The sequence below is a fragment of the Labrus bergylta genome, chromosome 22 (genome assembly GCF_963930695.1).
Source record: "Labrus bergylta chromosome 22, fLabBer1.1, whole genome shotgun sequence".
NCBI classification, from domain to species: domain Eukaryota; kingdom Metazoa; phylum Chordata; class Actinopteri; order Labriformes; family Labridae; genus Labrus; species Labrus bergylta.
The window spans coordinates 8925486-8942321 of NC_089216.1; the positions used below are offsets into that span (position 1 = coordinate 8925486).

The 16836-nt window shown below is 40.3% G+C and overlaps 1 protein-coding gene across 1 annotated transcript in view; it reads left to right on the plus strand.

Annotated features, from left to right (window-relative positions):
- The window catches only part of LOC109981630 (collagen alpha-1(XXV) chain), a 138450-nt gene extending 122503 nt beyond the window's left edge, over positions 1-15947 (plus strand). Inside the window, exons 18-37 of the mRNA XM_065950229.1 lie at positions 793-855; positions 2509-2577; positions 3365-3409; positions 3896-3940; positions 4233-4310; positions 4752-4775; positions 5961-6005; positions 6114-6158; positions 6313-6393; positions 6470-6532; positions 6887-6937; positions 7495-7521; positions 8003-8083; positions 9062-9115; positions 9266-9319; positions 9514-9540; positions 9661-9714; positions 11984-12061; positions 13296-13334; positions 14737-15947. Coding sequence (XP_065806301.1) covers positions 793-855; positions 2509-2577; positions 3365-3409; positions 3896-3940; positions 4233-4310; positions 4752-4775; positions 5961-6005; positions 6114-6158; positions 6313-6393; positions 6470-6532; positions 6887-6937; positions 7495-7521; positions 8003-8083; positions 9062-9115; positions 9266-9319; positions 9514-9540; positions 9661-9714; positions 11984-12061; positions 13296-13334; positions 14737-14763 — 1050 coding nt within the window. The 3' untranslated portion in view covers positions 14764-15947. The remainder of the gene's footprint in view (positions 1-792; positions 856-2508; positions 2578-3364; positions 3410-3895; positions 3941-4232; positions 4311-4751; positions 4776-5960; positions 6006-6113; positions 6159-6312; positions 6394-6469; positions 6533-6886; positions 6938-7494; positions 7522-8002; positions 8084-9061; positions 9116-9265; positions 9320-9513; positions 9541-9660; positions 9715-11983; positions 12062-13295; positions 13335-14736) is intronic.
- Positions 15948-16836: the final 889 nt, after the last annotated feature.

A 16836-nucleotide genomic window follows, 5' to 3' on the forward strand; every position in this document is an offset into this window, starting at 1 on the left:
AGAGATGCTGCTTTGGTTTTGTTTTCCATTCTTTGCATGCTTGTAATGTGTTGGTCGTGTAAAAATAACCCCATACATTCAACATTTTATACACTCCTGTTTCTGCTTTAGAGGCCTGAATGCTTGATGGATTCTAACAACATTTCTTTTTGCTAACGTCGCACTCGGTGTTCTGAGCGTTGTTCTGCTCTGCATTCTTGGCTGTTTATTCGATCGAAGTTGAAGAAGCAAGGGTCCGTGACCTCTCTGAAGGCTTCCATAGGGCCTTTGGCAGCTGTAGCTGGGGGAACCCTGGGTGCAGATGGGGAAGTGATACAGTCCAATTAAGTGGGTTCATGAAAACATTTAACGCAACTCAAATAAAGTATCACACCTCACACTGGAAGGGGACTGCTTAGACAAACGTGCAAATGCAAAAAATGTTGAAGCTTCTTCATAGCTTGAAGAGAAGCTGCTTTTTTTTGCACAGAACTTTAATGTGTGCCATGATGAGTTTCATCAAGGTTATTGGATTTGTCTAAAAAGGGGCCCATAAGAAGGAGTCATGATACATACGAGACCAGCAGTAAACCTTAAAGCTTCTAATGATACGTTTCTGCATGCGTGTTTTTATGCATGTTTCAACGGGTTTGTGTGCATGTCAAAGTTTATTCATGCATGTTTATTATTGATTTGGCTTTGCATTTTGTGTGTGTGTGTGTGTGTGTTTCTGTTTTGCAGTCATAAGCAGCAAGCGCATCTAAAAACCAAATTTGCATTCTGGGAAAATGATTAAAATGTTCTTGTGTTCAGGGCGAGCCGGGATTCCTCGGCCCTCAGGGAGAACCAGGCCTTCCGGGACTCCCAGGAACAAAGGTGGGTGCCGCAGTGACTACAGTAATCTCTCACTGACGATGACTTTGCAACAACTAGTAATCGCCTCCTGTCTATGTTGTCATTTCGGTCAGTAATTCCTTCAGGTTTACGCTCTCATTAGCCGACATCATCACTTAAGCGAGGTGATTAAGGTGCTGATTCTCCAAAATGTCACTTGGAGGTGTTCATCTTGAGCTAATCCTCACAAGGGGGGAGCCATCAGTGATAATCCAGACACACGTCCTTTTTACAATGCGTTGATAATCAGGATGTATCAGTCCTGCATTGTTGGCTGGGCATCTCTGTCACTTAATCAAATGTCAGGATCTATCTGAAAAGGGGAAGCCCAGCAGGCGACAGTTCATCTGATGGGTTTTTTTTTTTCCTGGTGTTCAGGGCTGCCCACAAGTCTAAGACAGAAAACGTTTTGGACATATTTACAAGGGGCACTGCTGAAACATTTTCAGGACATTTTCCCCTTGGAGAGCATGTAGGTTTATTTGCAAGTCTGGGCCATTAAGTTATCATTAGTGAGCGTTTATTTGAAGAGAAAACCAATGCCTTATTGACTCAACACTGCTGAATAATGGCCATGTCCCGCTTGGTTTGGAGTATCAGCATTAAGTAATAAAGGGATTAGGCTCTGAGTTATACCACACCCCCCTCTATGGGCTTTATAAAGTCACTTCAAAAGGAGAAAATGTTCACAGCAGAAGAAAACGAAGAAAACTGAAGGACAAAAAAAAAGTTAGGATGTTGATGTTTGTCTGGAGGTCTTTTAGAAATAACATTTCACCTTCTAAAGGGTCACAGTCCATCAGGGAGGAGAAAGTTCAGGCTCAGCATAGTCACGGTTCATCGTGTAAATCTGCAGAGTGCAACACAAAAAAGGGCAGGGAGCTTTCAAAATAAGCTACTGGGGAAATTCCCTTTGCATAAAATACAGGTGCGTTCATTTCTGATGTTCAGAAATGCTCCTCTGCTGACACTAGGGAGGAGAGGCGAGTCCTGATCAGCAGTTCTGGATGACACTAAGAAATGCAGGTTGCAACTCAGCAGGAAGTTTGATATTGAGCTCTGTTATTTCCTTTCTTTCAATAAACTAACTCCAAATGATGAAATATTTACATCCTTCATGCAAGTAGTCTGCAGAAGTTGAGTTTGTTGAATGAAAGGCAGTCGGCTGTGAAGTGAAATACTTGACGCTACTCTGCTCGTCTGTAGTGCCTCCTCTGCATCACTTCACTTGCAGGGTATCAGTCAAATCTGCAGATTTTAGGGATGTTTTAGAGTAAGACAGCTCGCTCTGTAGAGTTCACAAACTGTTGCAGAACTCAAACGCTTCCTCACACCGCTTCACAGACGCTTCGGTGTCACTACTGTCTGCTAAGGGCGGCTTTTCTAGCGTGTGTCCTACATTTGAATGCAAACAACACGAGTTTACTGAAAGGTCGACAGGGTTGGCAAGAAGTCAAGCTGGTCCTGTATTTTTAGAAAGCCCTCTGCTGGTTCGAAAGGGGAATTACATCAAAAGCCTGATTATGGGTCAACACAGTATGGATAAGAATGTTCCCTTGGCATTTGCATGAATGCTCACATTTTAATGAAGAATGAGCAGAACTAGTGAGTGGTGTTTTTCTTCTGTCTCTAAAGGGGGAGAGAGGTGACCACGGGCCACCAGGAAAAGGGGAACGAGGAGACATCGGACCTTTTGGACCAAAGGTCAGTTTCTTAAGTAGACATGAACAAGTCATCACACACAAACTGCAGGAGTGATGAGAAAATAAAGTGTATCACTGAGTAGTATGCCTTAAAGATCTACCTTGTGTATTCACCTCCGTCATGTTATCCGTTGATTTTTGCTGCCATCTAGAGCCTGACTTATTTCAGCACACAGTAATGTGGACCGAGTCTTTAAAAGAAGACAAAGAAGAATATTTCCCAAGTCATTCGACTCATCAGATATTCACCCGTGTGAACACAGAGGGCTGTTTAAACCATTACAGCCTGCAATGAGATCAAGGCTCTCCCAGGAGTCCGCTCAGAGTAAACCAAATCTAAATGAGTTTACCACTGTTTATGTCTGGCACTGACTCAGCAGGTAGCTAAAGCTCCAGTCTAAACCCAGACGAGCCACGGATCTGTTTCACATCCTATTAGAAGAGCCAAACGTCGGAGCTCTCCTTTATCAGTGCCAGAGTTCAAATAAACACTTTCCCCCATTGCTCTGCAGCTACGGCAGATTCAAAGCGGCTTGTTTTAGTGAAGCTGAATGTGTCGCTCTCGAGGGAGGAGAACGAGAGGTTTACGACATTTCCTCTGTGAATCATACATTTTAAATGCATACAATTTTTATGATGAATTTGGATTAAACCCGTAAAGAGAGTTGGTTTTATGCTTTTTCCATTTTATGTTTATATCTCCTGTGCGCAGCTGCTCTTTTTATAATGTCACTAAACCCGTGATTCCTATAATCTGTTCTGTTTTTTTTTTTTTTCATTCACCACAGGGTTCACAGGGAGAGTCTGGCACACCTGGTCCTAAAGGGTCAAAGGTGATATGTTTTCTTAAATCTGGTGAAAATAGCTTCTTAATTCGATTTTGCAGGTGACCCAGATCTTCGATTTCCTCCATTAGGTTTCCTCTTAGCAAGTTGTTCAATCAATTCAATGTCACACAATAAAGTGTCTTATTTAAACAAACCATTTTGGATGAAACCCTACAGAAAAAAAAACAGCGAGCAGACGTTAAGTTTTGTAGTTGCAAACTTGCAAGTGGAATAGATTGCTGGTGGAGTTGAGGAGCAGTAATGATGATGTGGATTTGATTGTTGCTAGTATGGTTATAAGAACCGATTCCAAAATATTGGGAACAAATGTTGCATCACAGTTTTCTTTCTTTCTCAAAATGAATATTTCTAAGTACTGAAAAGCCACTTACGATAACAGAGAAGGGTTTAAAATGTAACTTTCCTCTTGTTGCTTCTTACAAAAGATGTTGTAATTACCACAATCGTGATCTATTCAATTTGACTTCTCAGGGGGAGACAGGAGATAGAGGTGACTTGGGATCTATTGGCCCAAAGGTAAGCAAGAATCTTAAAGAAGATAAATGCCTCTATCGTTTTTTGGGGGCTGATTTCATTAGTGTGATAATATGCAGTCAGAAGTATTTTCATTTCACACGACATGCTGCACTGCTGGCAGTTCCTATTAGTGTAATGACACACTTACTACCACCAGGGGGCAGTGGAGTGTCGAAACACTGATTTAGGCCTCACATTTATCTGTTGTTTTTTTTTTGTTTTTTTTTTATAAATCAGTTGCATCTTTTAAATGATGTCTTTTAATGTGTATCTGAATGTCAATAATTTGCAGGGCCCTCCAGGACAGAAAGGAGAGCAAGGAGCCACAGAAATCATCGACTACAATGGAAACATTCAGGAGGCTTTACAGGTCAGAAAAGATGCAGAGAGAACTGACACACACACATGTTTGCAGGATGAAAGAGCGGTGTAAAGATAAGGAAAGGGATAATGAGAGGATGTTTTCCTCTCATTATAAATGTTGTTATTTTTAAAGTGACAAAAAGTACATACATTGTCTTGAATACTTCTGCCACACTAGAGTGATGCACATACATTTGTAAAGGATATGGCTTTAAAGCATGCTGGCGGTTCAAAACTCTGCTTTAAGATTCATAATCAACACTCAAAATAAGTCCTGTTGAGTACTTCCTGTACAGATAGGAAACATATCTGTTCTTTAATAAACAGCTTATCTGAAAGAGTGGTATCTGTGCAACAATATGCTGAGACAAAGGTTTCTTTCCTGTATGACCTCTGCAATCTTATCTCTCACCTCCTCCCCATTTCCATTCCTTTGGCCCCCCTGCAGAAGATTACCACTATTACAGTGACGGTAATTAGGCTCTGTGTACTGTGTGTGTGTTGTGTCATATCCCCAAGTGATTCATCTCTGTCGTCGCATGGGCCCAACCCAGACTCAGCCCTGGTTTGCACTGCCTTGTTGTTTGTGCTCCCTCCCCTCAAAGCAACATGTTTGCTTAACAGCGAATGAAACTGTATCCAGTGCTTCAATAATGCTTCATCACACTCTACCCTACAAGCTGCCCGAGTGTCTGCCTGAATGTCAGTGGTATTTTTCAGAACTTACACAGTCTTTTTCTCATACAGGCAAAGCTGGAAACATCTCCAGAACTCCAAGTAATTTAAACAGAAACCAATATGATAAGATCTGTCATTTGGTCCCGCTTTATAAACCATCATCAGGCGCTCTTTTCAACAAAGTAACTGACCCCAAATCTAGTTTTAAAACCCTGTTACACATATAATGTTTACTCCTCAATGACTTGTTTTATTCAATGTGTAATCCGGGGTCCACGCTACAAATCTGGAACCAGGTCATATTCCGAGGTAGACAAAATGTTTACATGTCACTGAAACTGAGAGACACGGATCTTGAATTTGTCTGTCACCTTGTGAATTTCAAATTTAATTTAATCAATTTAGGAAACGCTGATGTAGACAAATCACATGTTAGTTGTTTTTCATTCCAGTATTATAAGGTTGTTATAATTGTAGGAATTTGCATGGTCACCAAATATGTTGGGGGGGGGGACAACTTATTATAACTCAGTTATTACATAACTCAGTCAAATGAATGAGCTTGCCTTTATTTGGGACAGGCATCAGTTCCTTTTCGTTATCTTCAAACCAAACTTGTGCACAGCAGAGATGGGAAAAAATAAAAAGGGAACATTTATATCAGAAAGAATATTTAACTGTCAACAAAATGAAGATCTTGATCTATGTATAGAAATAAAAAAAAAAGGTCAATGGTGATATATAGAAGGGGAAATAATGTGACCCTTCCACCTCTCTCTCTGTTGACAACAATCCTCTCCACAAGCTTTGACTTTGGCATGTGTCCTTCACTTGAGCTTCATAATCCATGACTGCTAACATGTTCTGTGTCCTTTGCAAGTCATTTCATTTTGATTATCACAAACAAAAGTAGCTATTGGAAAGAGCCTCAGTTGAATGTAAATCAAAGAAACCTATATCTCTTTCTTTGTGTTTTCAGGGACCTCCTGGGCCTCCTGGGCCAATCGGGCCACATGGTTTTAAGGTGAATCCTGTTTTCTGCACTTTTTCCTCACCTTGCAAAAAGCCCTGCTTCTATAGTGATCCCACCACTTTCTCTACTTACTTTAGCAAAACTATATCTTTTTTTTAGGGAGATCGTGGTATGCCTGGTCTCCCTGGACTGGATGGTGAAAGAGTGAGTATTATATTTATAATAATGTTTAGATACGTTTTATTTTGAAAATTGGCTCTAAATTTAAGTGAAACCTTGGTGTTTTTAACTACATAGAAAGTGCTCAAGGGGTTTAAGAGTTTTTACTCTGTGTACGTTTTTTTCTCTCCGCTCTCAGGGCTACAAGGGTTCAAAAGGAGACATGGGAATGCCTGGAGCTTCAGGGGATAAAGGAGGAACTGGTTTACCCGGCCTCCCAGTAAGAATCTTAACGTGTGGCCAAACTATAGTCAAAAACAAATCTGCACATTTCTCACAAAATCTCTCATCTGCAGGGTGTCAATGGGATGAAAGGGGACAAAGGAGATTCAGGTCTGACTGGTCCTCAAGGTCCTTCAGTAAGTCACTGGCGAGACTTTTGTTTTATGACTCACCACTGTCACACTTCACTTCTACTGTCTATTGCAAACCATTGACTGTATAGAAAGAAAGATGACATGACAGCTCCCCAAAGTGAAGCCAAAACATTTAGAGCTCCCCCTACTGGTTTACTGCAATATAGATCATAAGCTCCGCCTCCTTTGTTTGTACAACAAAGGAGTTAGGGGACATGTCGTCCATTTTTATACAGTGCATGTGGCAAGCTTTGGTTAAGTTATGTGTTGTATGAAGAATGTAAAAATTCAGTCTGGACAAAATCACTGTGTTTGATAATGATTTGGTTAATACATATCTTTATTTTAAATTTACAGATCAGCGGTCCTCCAGGGCCACCCGGGCCACACGGACCCCCTGGACCAATGGTGTGTATTCTACAAAAACACATTTTAAACATTGCATTTAGGACTAAACTCACAAAATACTAAAAGTGAATAACTACCTTCAATGTAAGGTGCTGCATAATGCCGCATAACACTCAAACCTTCCTCCTCCCTGTAGTGAGCAAGACAAAGTCCGATACTGCTCAATCAGTTTGTCACAAGAATCAAAAACATGTGACACACTACTGTTATTCCAGATGAATAAATCACAGGAGACCACACAAAGAATCAATGGAACTATAGATTGAATCAAACCCTTTACATGCGGACATCAGATGACTTCTACAGTTGCTGTCAGCCTCTTACTAATGGCATCATACAGCTGTATATTTGCAGCCCAGTGTTAGGTGGGGGTGTTTCTGCTGTAAATGCTCAATTATGAAATAGTGAGACAGACTGTGGATTATCTTAGATTCATTCAGCCGAGGTCAGACAACAGCACATGTCTAATTAGGCTAGAAAGAAACAGCTTAGGCTAAAGATGGATGATCATGTCAGGAGTCACAAACTCATATTTTTCCATGTTATCATGTTTTCAGGGACCCCATGGTTTCCCTGGAGCGAAGGTAAACAAAACAAAAAAAGTACAAGTGCAACAACGTCTCATACATGATTAGAATTCACATAAGAATAAAATGACTATTAGAAAATCTGTAAAAAGTATTTACCTCTAACAATTTGTTAAAGCTGGTTATGAAACAGACTGAAATGTATATAAAAGCCTCTTTATGAGCTAAAAAATCAAATAAGAACATCTGCATAAAGATTTATTATTTCTGTATAGTTATTTTTTAACGTTGGTGTCAGTCAAAATAATTTACCACATACTACAGCAAAGCCTTTTGTTTATAGTTTCCACAGGAAAGATTTTTAAAACTCTGATTGTTAAAAGAAAGCAGGAGGAATTTTTTTGTTTTAGTAAAAAAAAGTCATTGAAGGGAAGATGTACCACTGTGTCCAGAGGGGGGCGGCCAAAGTGAACACAAATCAAAAGTTCCTGACAGTCAATTGGAGTTCTTCCGTGTTTAAGTTATTCTCTCTTTTTAGGGGGAATCTGGTTTGCATGGTATGAAGGGTATTCGAGGGGAATCAGGTCACAAAGGGGACCGCGGACCACTTGGTCTCCCTGTGAGTACAGCCGTGCATCATGGGATATCTTCGTTCAAAAAGCTCTGTCCTTCATTTCCATAGCCATTCAAACATCTGGTTTTTTTTATATTGTAGCCCTGTGTGACTTATGTGCACTTATATGAGTGTGTGTATATGTGTGTGTTTGTGTGTATATGTGTGTTTGAGTGTATATGTGTGTTTGAGTGTGTGCCTAAATGGCCGTCTTCATTTTCTGTCCTCATTTTCTTTGGCTTGGGCCGACCCTTTTGTTGCCGTCATCCCTGTAACGCATAGTGTAATTTAGTTGTTGTAAACCCTGCCATCAACCTGTCCTAATAACAGTGTTCATCTGGTACTAATCCCGCCTTGTTCATGTCACTCATACCTCCATAACCACACAGGGAGCCTCTGGCTTGGACGGCAAGCCCGGAATTAGGGTGAGTGTCATGTGACCAAGAGGCTTCACCACCCAACCTCTACAAACTCTTTCTCCCTCTCACCCTCCATACAGCTCCCCCTCCCCCTTTTCCTCAATTTTTGTACCACCATGGCACCATCAACCCATTTTATTTCATTTGATATTGATTCAAAAGAAAGTTAAGATTTTGTCGGGCTTTTACATCTTAGCAAAATGTCAAGACTTCAATGTAGCCCCTGGGAGATTAATTCTAGGGATAGCGACTGTAAAGAAAGCCTTTCGAGGATCTCGTTTTTTTGTCCTGTGTTGCATTAACTCAGCATTAACACTCACTCATACATTAACTATGTCAGCAGTGTTGCAAATGTCCTCTGTGGCCAATGCACGTGTACTCACAGCAGCTCTGTGTGTGCTGTTTGTAGGTCAAACCAGACGGGACAATTGTACAAATGTGGACGCTTAACATTTATTATTTTTTTGCTATCCATGTGTTATATGCTTAGAAAATCAACCTTGTTGTGAAACACTTTCTATTATCCATTAATGCAAACTCACCATGACTTCATGACTCTTTGCAGGGCATGGATGGGCCTTCGGGTCCAGCTGGTCCTGCTGGGCCGAAAGGCGACATTGTAAGACACTCGTTTTTTTTTCGTTCTTGCATTCAACTGATGGTCCTTTTTATTTTATTTTTAACTTTAATATCTTCAGCATTAATTGATTTTAAAGCATCTGTTTACTGTTTGATACATGTGATTCTTACTCTGATTCCTATTTATCAGGGTGAGAAAGGAGCACAAGGCGAGCCAGGACCAAGGGGACCTTACGGACTTCCTGTGAGTTAAATGAGGAGAATATTGTGTTAAAAAAAATGTATCCATTAAAATGTAAGTTTGAGCTTGTCAGTGCTTTTACATTCTAGACCAATTTTACATTTTTAGTGCTATAACGGGAAAGTCAAGCAGGATGTACCTTTATTAATAAGTCCATCATTTACATGATAATAAAACTTGTATTGTTTTGTTTGCAGGGAGCGGCTGGAACACCCGGCTTGGATGTAAGTCTAAGAACTTTATAAAGTACTTTTCTCTTAAGGCAGAGAGACAGAAATCTTGTGTTTGTTTTGAAGCTCCTCTATCTGGATATGAGAGAAATTAAGTGAGTTGTACTTTTTCAGGGGTTGCCAGGTTTAAGGGGAGAAAAAGGCGACCTTGGGGAAAGAGGAGAAAAGGTAGATGTAGAAAGGATGTTGTGACTTTGAATCCCCTAAACTAACAGAGGACTGATGTCAATGGACAGTCACAGAGGAGTAGACGGGTTTCATGGAAATATGACTTTAAAGGCCAAAGTATTAATGTCCCTCATTAAAGGTAGAAACAAATACAGCTGATAGAAATAGGGGTTGTAATCAATGTTGTGCCTTTAATATATTTACTGATTTTCTTATGCTCATGCAGATATACTGAACAGTCATATTTTGTACAGATCGTCATCTGCAGTTCTCTCAATCAAGCTTTTGTTCTTCACTTTTGAATTCTTTTCCATCTCATTTCTCAAAACCACAAATCCAGTTTCATTCTGGAGAAAAAGCAATTTCAACATTTTCAATCGAACAAGTCCATTGACAGCAGGTTCTTACAGTTCACTGTTTTTAATTTCTGTCCTTTCCATGCCTGAACATACACTTTTAACATCTCACTTCCACACCCTGGGCCTTTTTTTAATTTTAATTTTTGTGTTTTTTTTACTTGTGAATACAGTAATGAATGTCTCTCACCTATGTATCTTTTTTATTTTTAACACTAACTAACACATGTTCAGTCTTTCTCGATGTTTTATGTATTTGAGAAACTGTATCCCATTTCTGAAACATGAAGATGTTTCTGTAACAACGGCATTTAACAGCAATTTTCCAAACACAGAACGGATCATTAATAAACGTATTTTGTAAGTAAAAGCTGCCAAGATTGGAATCAAGAAAATGAAAAACCAAACACTATAATAGCAATCTTTAATATGAGTTATGAGTACTTTTCATTTTTTATAAACACAACTGTCTGCTGTGATATGGTACCTCTGAACTTCAGTGAAAATACTACTACTTCTAGCAGTAATAACTAACACTAACAGTTATAATTTAAAGCATGGTTTTAAGCCCCATTTCCACCAAGAGGTCCGGTTTGGTTCAGTACACGTTGGTACGGTAAACCCTCAGCCAGCCTTACCCTTACTTGGTAAGTGTAAGGTGTAAGCCGGATGGATATAGATGACGCGCGTCAGCTACTGAAGAACGTGATACAGTAAACAAGGGGCAACAATGGAGGACGTCCAGCATTCTGCGTTGGTTCTTCTTGGCATGTGGCTGTTTACCGCAAGAAGAAGACGAGCTGCAGGCCTTTAAATGACGCCCTCGCAATCCACAGGATATTTTAACATGGCGCTTTTTTGTGTTGTTTTTTTGTTTTTTTTACCGCTGATGCACAGGGAAGTGGTGATGATAACCACCCATCAGGGTCAGATTGTTACGCTTGGCAACACATCAGAAGGGTAGCAGAAAAGTATGACGGCACAGTTTATTTTTCAACGTTTGACAGTCGAAACTCCAATAAATGTGTGCCGTACCGTACTGACCTGAACCAGACTGCTTGTTGGAATGGGGACTTTAGTGTGTGAATATAAATATAAGCCTTACCCGATGTGAAGGGATACAGTTGTTGTTTTAAAGAGTGTTCGATTGAATTCTGTCTTCCTGGAGGTTTGTCCCCTGCTACTCTTTCTCATCCTTCTGCCCTTGACCGATCAGCTCTGTTTTTTACTCCCTTCCCCTGTACTATTCTCCCCTTTTTGTCCTCCTCCTGTCCTGAGGAATTTTTTTTTTTTTTTATGAAAACACCCAAACACTGATATCTCCTCCTCTCTAACACTGACTGTGTCTCTTCCTCTTTCCTGGACCTCCTCCTTTTTAATCACTCCCTCGCTAATAGCAGTGCTGTCCCAAATGTTTTAAAAAACAAAAAAACAAATGATGTTAACTTGACCAAACCGTTGTATCCACAGGGGGAGAAGGGAAAGAAGGGCAAAAAAGGGCCTAAGGGCGAGAAAGGCGAACAGGGTGCCCCTGGATTAGATGCACCCTGCCCATTGGTATGTCATAACAGTGAGCTGGGACTCTCCTCCCAGTCGTGTAGAGCAGTCGTCTCGATCAAGGATGAGCGCCCTGTGGCTACACAGATACCTGGCATCCACCTGACCATAAAAACTTCAAATCAGATTCTAATATTTGCTTCAATTCTGTGTCTGTTTAGACACAAAAAACATGCGCGAAAAAAAACAAACATGTAAACATGGCTGGATTATGGTATCAGCAAGCTCACAGAGCCGCTCCTCCTCCCCCTCCCCCCCCCCCCCCCTCTCTTATGACAGCCAGAATGGACGGTAGCAGGGGTTAAGGGCCGTCCACGTGTCTCCCAGTAACACTCCTAGGTCATCTTTGCAAACAGGGTTTCCGGGGATTTAAGGGTGAAAAGGGGGAACCAGGGCAGCCAGGTCTGGATGGGCTGGATGCCCCATGCCAATTGGTACAGTATTTCTCTTCTTCCTGCACCTCTTACCCTTGCATGCTGCTCACCTTCAGTCATCACTGAAACCAAACCATGCATGACCTGAGACCTCAGACATCATGAGTACACTCAACTTTAGTTGTTAAGAAAACCCACATACACCACCATTTACATCACTAACTTCTGATCGCAAGCAGCCTCTTTTAGAAAATACACACAATAACAAGTGAATTCTACACTTTGAACTTCTGATCATTTATAAGATTGATTCTTAAATCTTTCCCTCTAACTGAGTCCTTTCCTCCCCATGATTAAAACTGTAAAAAAAAAAAAAAAACAATCTGCTGAACTCCTGTTTCCTTCCAGCTGATCCCTTCAGGGAGCAGTTACCTTATAACCTGATGCTAACACAGACTCCTTTACTGATGCCCAAGGACCCCTCCTCTACTCTGTTAACTCCCCCTTTTCCCCTTCCTGAATTTGTACCAATTGGGCCAGACCATGAAAGAAAAGCAGAAAGATATATGAAACTTATAACTGCAGAGAGACCTCCTCAAAACGTGAACATTCTTGTTTCTTATGTCACGTTCTGCCTCTGAAACACATGGGGAACATAGCAAGAGATGTAATCTGTAGAAGTGTCCATTATGAGTAAATAATGAAATGATTTCTAATAGAGAAGAATACACTCACTTATCATCTTCAAATGCCATCTCACCAAAGACCATCTGAAGTCATTCACTTCCAGCTACAGAGATATTATTATAGTCTCAGTGATTTCAACTGTGACAAAATCCAAGAGTAGTGTTGAATATTGATGTGCATGACTTCTTGTATATCGTTTTCTGTGTTTTCTGTGCATGAACAAGAATACAATCTTAATATACAGAATTGTATCATTAGAGGTACAGTCAGAAATAAGGCAAAGACTAAAATAATGATGTAAATATGTTAGGCTTTCTGTTTCAATCCATTTTTATACAAAGCTTGATTTTCCTCAGTGTGGCCATTTGTGTGTGTTTCGATGTTATCTTATTCAGAGTCTCAAGTTTTTTACGATTTTTCTCCTCTTGTGATTAAAGCTAAGAATGATTTTTTGTCATTAATAACTAAAAATCTGACATTTCTCATGCGTTTTTATTGGTTATAATCCACTCATTAATAACACTAACTGCATTTTGTTAAGAGCAAACCACCCCCTCCTGTTCCAGACTTACAGTTTGTTTCCTTCCCTGCTGCTCTTCTTGAACAGGGTCCGGACGGATTACCGATGCCTGGGTGCTGGCAGAAGGTACGAAAAGTTCATATTTGAGTATTATGACAGTTATTCAGCTACATATTTTTAACATGAATAAACTATGGGCGAAATGTCTAAAAAGTTAAGTTAAATAATTATATACTTTTTTTTTTAAAGCTCCTGTTGTGAACGTTTGGTTGTGGCGAGTATGGCGCCCCCCTGTGGACAAAACAGCAGCTTTTATCTTGTAGCGGATTTTTTCCTGTGAATGTTTTAGAAGTGTTATCAGATGAAGAATCTTATTAGCATCTTGACATGCCTTTGACAGCCGTAATAGTGAGTTTTGCGTTTTCTTAGCGTGTGTGGTCGGGATTCTTTTTTTAAACAGAGAAGGAAAACCTCAGCTTTCAAAAATACCCGCCTATGTGTGGGACTAGGCATAAGGCTGTTTCTAAAGCATGTTGTCAATCGCCTCATCTGACACCTACACCAGCTCAAAACTTCTCACAGGAGCTTTAAAAATGTAAGGTTGGTAGTAAGTAAGTAAGTTAGTAAAGGATTGGTTTAACTTGTGTTTCCTGCTTAAAGGGATTATATGTCAGTTTCAGCTTCTCTATGTTTGCATGGGTTTGAGAATTCAGTTGTAACATTGTATAACTCACTCTGTCAAACCAGTTCAACTGAGTTCAACTGAATTATGAAGCCAAGTGAAAACATGTCCACATTCATGTCATTCTCTCTCCTGTGTTTTTCTTGCAGTGATCACTCTAACCTGACACGCATGGAGTTTGTAAATAATGCTTCTTTTTTGGTATTTATAGTTTTTTTAATGGAACAAAAAAAGAAAAGTTCAAAAGAAAAGAAGTCTATGTGTACAATGAAACAAAAAGAGATAACTGTCCCTAAGCTGCTTCTACTCACATCACCGTGTGGAGAAAAAAAAACAAAAAAAACCCCATCTGTGTGTGTGTGTCCGCTCTCTCACATCCACATCGCGGTGGAAGTCGATCCCTGGCTGGCAGCAGAACTTGTCTCTGTAGTCTTTGCATGGCTAAGACCGGAGCGTGGCAGTCCGGCCAGATTCACGGGGGAGGGGGAGCGAGGAGACGGAGGAGGAGGAGGAAGTGGAGAAGGAGAATCTGGACTGGCTCTCTAACACCAAACACTAGATGTTTTGTGTTGTTTCGTCTCAACAAGCTCACCGTCCATTCACGCAGCACCATTTTCTAAAAAATAGAAAAAAAGACTGCCAAACAGAAATATTGCACCCCCGACCCCTGCAAAAGCATGAGTAGTATACTGAAACTATGTTTATATGTATTGTACATACGTGTCACTGTTTTGTGGTTGCGTCATGGCTTCTGCAGAAAAAACAACAACAACAACACTAATACAAAAAGAAAAAAAACCATCCTGGATCTTTAAATCAGTCATTTCTTTGCTTTATCTTCTCAAGGGAGTCACGCCATGGCTGGTAGCCTGAAAACCCCGAGAAAAAAGTAAAGTTGTTGTTGCTTTATTGTGGTGATGCCTGCAGAGGGTTGTGATATCAGCAGGTTTTCACTGATGTGGCTCTGCACCAGCATCAATGTGGTGCCTCCACATGTCACCGGACCAGAGGGGAGGACTTAGCGGGGCTCACTGCACTGATAGGAAAGTTAATCAGGCTCAGGACCCCCTCTGAGAAAACGGACCGGGGGTGGATCCAAAGGAGAGTCGCTGAGAGTCGACCTCTGTGGAGGTCAGCCGGTGCGTCTGCCTCTCCTTTACAGGGGATGCTTCGATGTCTACTGAGAGCGTAAACAGAATACAATCATGCCTTTTTTTCTTTATTTTTTCTTTTGTTTTTGCTCTCATTCTTTAACATCATTTGTATTTTGTGTATAATAGCCTTTGGTGCCTCAAGCTTTTATTCATTCCTTTATCAGAAATGTACAACTTTATATCACATTTGGAGTCATTGGAATATGTTCATTTCCGAGGGGTTAAGCTTTGTTTGGGTGAAAACGTGTTCATGAGTCACACATTGTGTACTGTGCTTCATGTGAATTGTTTTGACAGAACTCTTTGAATAGTATGCTGTAGATAACCTGCCCAGGGTTCTGAAGAAGCTCTTGGTTCATGCTCAAACACACCCAGCATTGTAACAAAAGTGCTACATGTTCATTCTGGACTTGTTTTATGGGATGTTCTCTGGGCGGTGTTGTCAACTCACTGCATGGACACAATTTACGACTTTTTTGGTTTCTCAGATATTGCAGATGAGCGTTCATTTTGAGCAGATTGAGATTTAGTTGGGCGTACAGTAGCTGGTACTTCAGGTGGGTCAAAATGAGGCAAATAATGTGGAACAGCAGTTACATTTTCACTGCTCCTTTTCACCTTGTGCATTGTCTCAGACACATGGCAAACATGTATTTCATTGCAAGAAAAAGCTCGATTCAATTGACACAGATAATCGATTACCACAGTCGAACTCGTGGCCAGTTTTGTCACATTCCATATCAGATGAAGCCAAAAGTGCAGCAGAAGGTCAGGACACATTTTTTTTTTTTTCACCATATTTTACACGTCTCATCATGTTTTCTTACATATTCTAATTGCCTTCTGACATAGTGGGCGCTGTGCGTGGTGATGCTCACAGTCCTTTTTTTTTTTTTTTTTCTTCTTCAGCATATACAAATATGCATGAATGATTTACTGTAAGGGCAGAGTGAGATGTGATGTAGCAGCACCCACCGGTGGATTCAAGAGCATTTATTTCCCATGCTGTTTCTGTTTGATTGTACAGCTCATCATTGTTTGAAAACGGACATCTGTACAGATTACGTTGGTGCTATCTGATAGTACAGCTCAGTCGATATGCTCTACCGTTGGCAAGAAGTACACAACAGGTTTCTTAATCGTCATTGGTGTTTATGTATGTAACAAGCTCAAGTTTTTTTTTGTGCATATATTTGTGTATTTGTCTCTATTTGAAGTTGTACATTATTTATTTTTCTATCATTTTCTTAAATGAAGGCATTGTAGTTCTAAACAGCATTCCTTTCGGTTGTTTTGCTGTCAGTTTCTGCTGCGTCTCTGTTTCTATAATGAGAAGCTGCTTCATACTAAGGTGTCACACAACAGGTACATTGCAGAGGAAGGAGTTTATTAACGGATAAGTTAGTGTGTATTCATGGTGCATTTATTTCAGCGTATAGGCCTTACAATAGAAACTTTTATTTAATTTTTACGTGTCTAACTATGGCAACAAAGTACTGATGCAAGTGTGTCAAGTTAAACATCACAGCTCTTTCTCACATCTTCTCTCTCTTTGCATTGAATGTAGTTTGATATATGTATAGTGGATTACAATGTACTGTTTAAATGTATGCTCATTTGACAAGAAGTGCAATTTATACTTTGGTTCATGTGTGTAGCATCAAATGCAGCTGAAATATCACACCACTGTGATTTGCTCGGTCATGCTACCCTGTATACCACTACCTGGAAAGAAAGACAAAGACGCGCATGTAAACATGGACCTTTCATGAAATAGCAATTTGTGATTGGT